This window comes from Cebus imitator, unplaced genomic scaffold (genome assembly GCF_001604975.1).
Source record: "Cebus imitator isolate Cc_AM_T3 unplaced genomic scaffold, Cebus_imitator-1.0 Scaffold285, whole genome shotgun sequence".
Classification (NCBI taxonomy): Eukaryota; Metazoa; Chordata; class Mammalia; order Primates; family Cebidae; genus Cebus; species Cebus imitator.
Genome location: NW_016107600.1, coordinates 1,148,622 through 1,152,708, shown reverse-complemented (window position 1 = coordinate 1,152,708; position 4,087 = coordinate 1,148,622). Strand labels below are relative to the sequence as shown.

Sequence of the window (4,087 nt, the reverse complement as noted above, 5' to 3'; positions counted from 1 at the left end):
CGTGCCACCATGCCCAGCTAATTTTTTGTATTTTTAGTAGAGACGGGGTTTCACCATGTTGACCAGGATGGTCTCGATCTCTTGACCTCGTGATCCACCCGCCTCGGCCTCCCAAAATGCTGGGATTACAGGCGTGAGCCACTGCGCCTGGCCGATTATTATTATTCTTAAAGGAAACCTTTCATGAAGTACTATTTTAATACATTTATTGAAATATAGTACATGTACAGAAAAGTGCATAAATGGTAATTACATAACTTACTGAATTTTTATGAAGTTAATAGCCTGTATAACCAGCACCTAGATCAAAAACATTTTATGAGAACCTCAGAAACCCCTCAGGCCTCCATTCAGTTTCTACTGCTCTACCAGTGGTTATTAATTTTAACATCCACTATGGATAGACAGCATCTATACCTCATCCTACTTCCCTCCAAATTTAGCTTGATAATCTCCACCTCTCTCTTCCCCCCCACCTTCTTTTTTTCTGGAGACAGAGTCTTGCTCTTTTGCCAGGTGCCACGCTGGAGTGCAGTGGCGCAGTTTCGGCTAACTGCAACCTCTGCCTCCCTGGTTCAAGCAATTCTGCCTCAGCCTCCCAAGAAGCTGGGACTACAGGCACCTGCCACCATGCCCAGCTAATTTTTGTATTTTTTAGTAGAGACGGGGTTTCACCAGGTTGGCCAGGATGGTCTCGATCTCTTGACCTCTTGATCCGCCCGCCTCGGCCTCCCAAAGTGCTGGGATTACAGGCATGAGCCACCACGCCTGGCCTCTCTTCCCCTTTTCATCAGCAACAAAGTCCTAGAGACTGTCTGGAGATGCTCTCAAGGCCATTATGACCACTGGCAGTCTAAGATCTTAAGAAGTTAACATGAGAGCAGTTTGTTTTATTACAGTATGATCATTATCCAAACTTCCATAGCCCTTTTTAAAGAGGTGTATTGGAGATATTGGGTTGCCTTATCACCAGTATACCTGCCTTTCCCATTCAAGTTCAGAGGATAGTTGGCATCAAGTTTAGAATGAGAGTATCTAGATTGTGAAAAATTATAAGTCTCTAGAATTTATATGGTACTACCAGTGCTGCTTCAAAGATTTCAAGTGATACTCCAACTGTCGTCTTATTTATACAGCCATTGTCCCTGAAAGGGGAGATGGCCAAGAGATCTTAATGCACCATTCCTCCTGAATGGGTGAGTGAATTATGGGTCCCTGATCCTGATGGAATCAGGTCACAATTTACATGAGTGGCTCTAATGCTCTTTCCAATAAATTTGTACTAGATTTTACCATCTATGTATTTCCCTATAAGCACACCTTAAAGCATTTTGTGATCTGTTGGTCTCTTCTCCCCAGGAGGTTGCCCCAAAGCCTGTTGTGATCTCTACCCCCACGCCCACCATTGTACGTCCTGGCTCCCTGCCTCTCCACTTGGGCTATGATCCACTTCATCCAACCCTTCCCTCCCCAACCTCTGTCATCACACAGGCTCCACCCTCCAACAGGCAAATGGGGTAAGTACAGAGAGCAGGGAGAAATAGTGAAGGCTACATTTCTTTCCATTACACAAAACTGTTTGATAAAACTGGGACCGTTTTTCAATACCCAAGGAAAATAAGCCACTGAGATTATCTCTCAAAATAAATTTCTCCCCCACAAACAGAATCTTTTTTACCTTTTTAATAGACAAGCAAATATCTATTTGGGGATAATACTTTCTTAATTTTAGGGTTTAATAACTTCTTCAATCTAAAAAGAGGAACCCTTAAAGCATTAGAAGTTCATTACAGTGTGGAAGCCACACCCTATAAAGTCTGTTGGGGCACTACTGAATGAAACACTGAAACCCGTTAGGTCTCCTCAGTCCCAGTTAGGGTTCTTGGTGTTTGCTGTCTCTAATTTTGTCTGTCTTCACTACTGGCACGGTACCCATGGGTTAAGAGGCTGTTGTCAGGATTCAGATTCTTAGAGCTTATTGTTCTCTGGACCAACTAGGAAAAATAAAAAGGGACAGCTTCTTTTTTTGGGCAGGGTAGAGCAAACCATGGAAAGGAACAAGAGAAACATTCAGATTTGGCCATCATGTGACCTGATTCAGCTTTGCAAAATGATGACTTTGATCCAACTCCCCCTTTCCCAAGGCAAGCCAGTGGTAGGAATGTTTAATTGTTCTAAACCCTTTAATAGGATTAGCTTCCTACTATTTAAATTTGCTTAATTTGCAAGCTATAAAGATTTTGCCATTTTTCTCTAAAAGGTAAGCTAAGTAGGATTCTCTGCCTTCCCACCTTCATAAGGGTGTCAAGGTTTTTACCATGCTGCCCTATACCTTCCCTAACTAACGAAGACTGGAAAATCTTCTGTAATTATGGGAGAAAGATCCATGGACAAAAGGTCTGTGTTACGAGCATTTCACTTCATGTCTCCTCTAGGTCTCCCACTGGCTCCCTCCCTCTTGTCATGCATCTTGCTAATGGACAGACCATGCCTGTGCTGCCAGGGCCTCCAGTACAGATGCCGTCTGTTATATCGGTGAGCTCTGTAGTTGGGGCAGCCAACCCTACCAACGTGGTAATCCTTCCCTTCCACCTGAATGGTCATAAAACACACATGAGCCCCAGGGAAATGTGGGCTCTGATCTGTATTAGTTGAGCGTGGCAGCCTGCCTAAACTCTTCACTAACCTCTGCCAATCCAGCACTGTGGAACACTAGATAAAGACTCATCTGGACAATTGGCTCCTGGTCTAGGAATTGATCTTGCCAGCTTACTGATTAGTTGCTTTCACTTGGCACGTAGCACCTCTCAAATTGCCCAACATTTTCCTCAAGATACAGCCCCAACCCTTCCCACAGAAATTGCCCCAACACTGAAGGACTAGATTCCCTACTTTGTGGTGCTCCATGGGGAAAGGTATTTCCTAGGCTGTCCCTGCATGCCCCATGGGCACATTTCACAGAACAGGCCCTGACATGCCAATCTCAATCCTCATTTTAGGGAAACTGTTGCCCCACCAATAGTATTATGTTCCCTTCTGGTTTTTTTCCTTCTCTTGATCCAGCTGGCCAGACCTGTGTCCATGGTGCCCAACATTCCTGGTATCCCTGGCCCACCAGTTAACAGCAGTGGCTCCATTTCTCCCTCTGGCCACCCTATAGCATCAGAAGCCAAGATGGTGAGTATATCCCAGCCTGGGGCAATATTGGCCTTTCTGAAAGAAGTAGGTGGTATCAGCCTAGGTCTTTCAAGTGAGCCAAACAAAGGAACCTTCTGGGGCTTGCAAAGCTAAGGACTCCATGCCGTGGGGTCTGGAAAAGAAAAGACTCTGATTCATAGCTCCCATCTCCTCTCCCCACCTTTATAGCCTGGTACATAGACCATGGGAAGTGAAAAGAGGCAGCACAGATTGTTTGGAATGGAACACTTGCCATTTTAGTTTTAGGGTAACAGATGGAGGGTGGGTGAGTGGGCAGGGGAGCTGGCCAAGAGGTGGATAGCTGCGTAACCAGCATCTGGCCAGGCTCCAGGAGAGAGCTTTCATCTGGACACTATTGCTTTAACAACCCCCAGCCCCCAACTGTGCCCAGGATGATAGCCAGGGAACAGATTAGACATTTTAAGGATCCAGGTGCACATTTTCTCTGCCTGTCATTTTCCCTTAATTCCTCTGTTAAGAGAGAATTAGAGTGGAAATTTTACCTATCTATAAGGTCAATAATAAAATCTAAGGCCACTCTCCTCATTCCTGATAGAATCTCATCCATAACAAGCGTTTTTTTCTAATCTTTGCCCACAGAGACTAAAAGCCACCCTAACTCACCAAGTCTCCTCAATCAATGGTGGTTGTGGAATGGTGGTGGGAACTGCCAGCACCATGGTGACAACCCGCCCAGACCAGAGCCAGATCCTCATCCAACACCCTGATGCCCCATCCCCTGCCCAGCCACAGGTCAGTTGGGCCGTTAGATGGGGAAACCACATGTGTTACTCTTACTCTTTATGTCCTATCTATTTTTCAAGGAGCAGAAAATTAGAGAAGAATGGACTTCAACTTTTTTTTTTTTTTTTTTTTTTTTTTTTTTTTT

General features: G+C 44.8%; 1 protein-coding gene across 7 annotated transcripts in view; it reads left to right on the top strand.

The window, feature by feature from the left end:
• ATF7 (activating transcription factor 7) overlaps positions 1-4,087 on the top strand; it is a 102,698-nt gene that overhangs the window by 88,119 nt on the left and 10,492 nt on the right. For all 7 annotated transcript variants that reach the window (XM_037728987.1, XM_017501850.2, XM_037728988.1 and 4 more), the window contains 4 exons: positions 1,360-1,517; positions 2,436-2,535; positions 3,064-3,177; positions 3,799-3,951. In XM_037728987.1, coding sequence (XP_037584915.1) covers positions 1,360-1,517; positions 2,436-2,535; positions 3,064-3,177; positions 3,799-3,951 — 525 coding nt within the window. The remainder of the gene's footprint in view (positions 1-1,359; positions 1,518-2,435; positions 2,536-3,063; positions 3,178-3,798; positions 3,952-4,087) is intronic.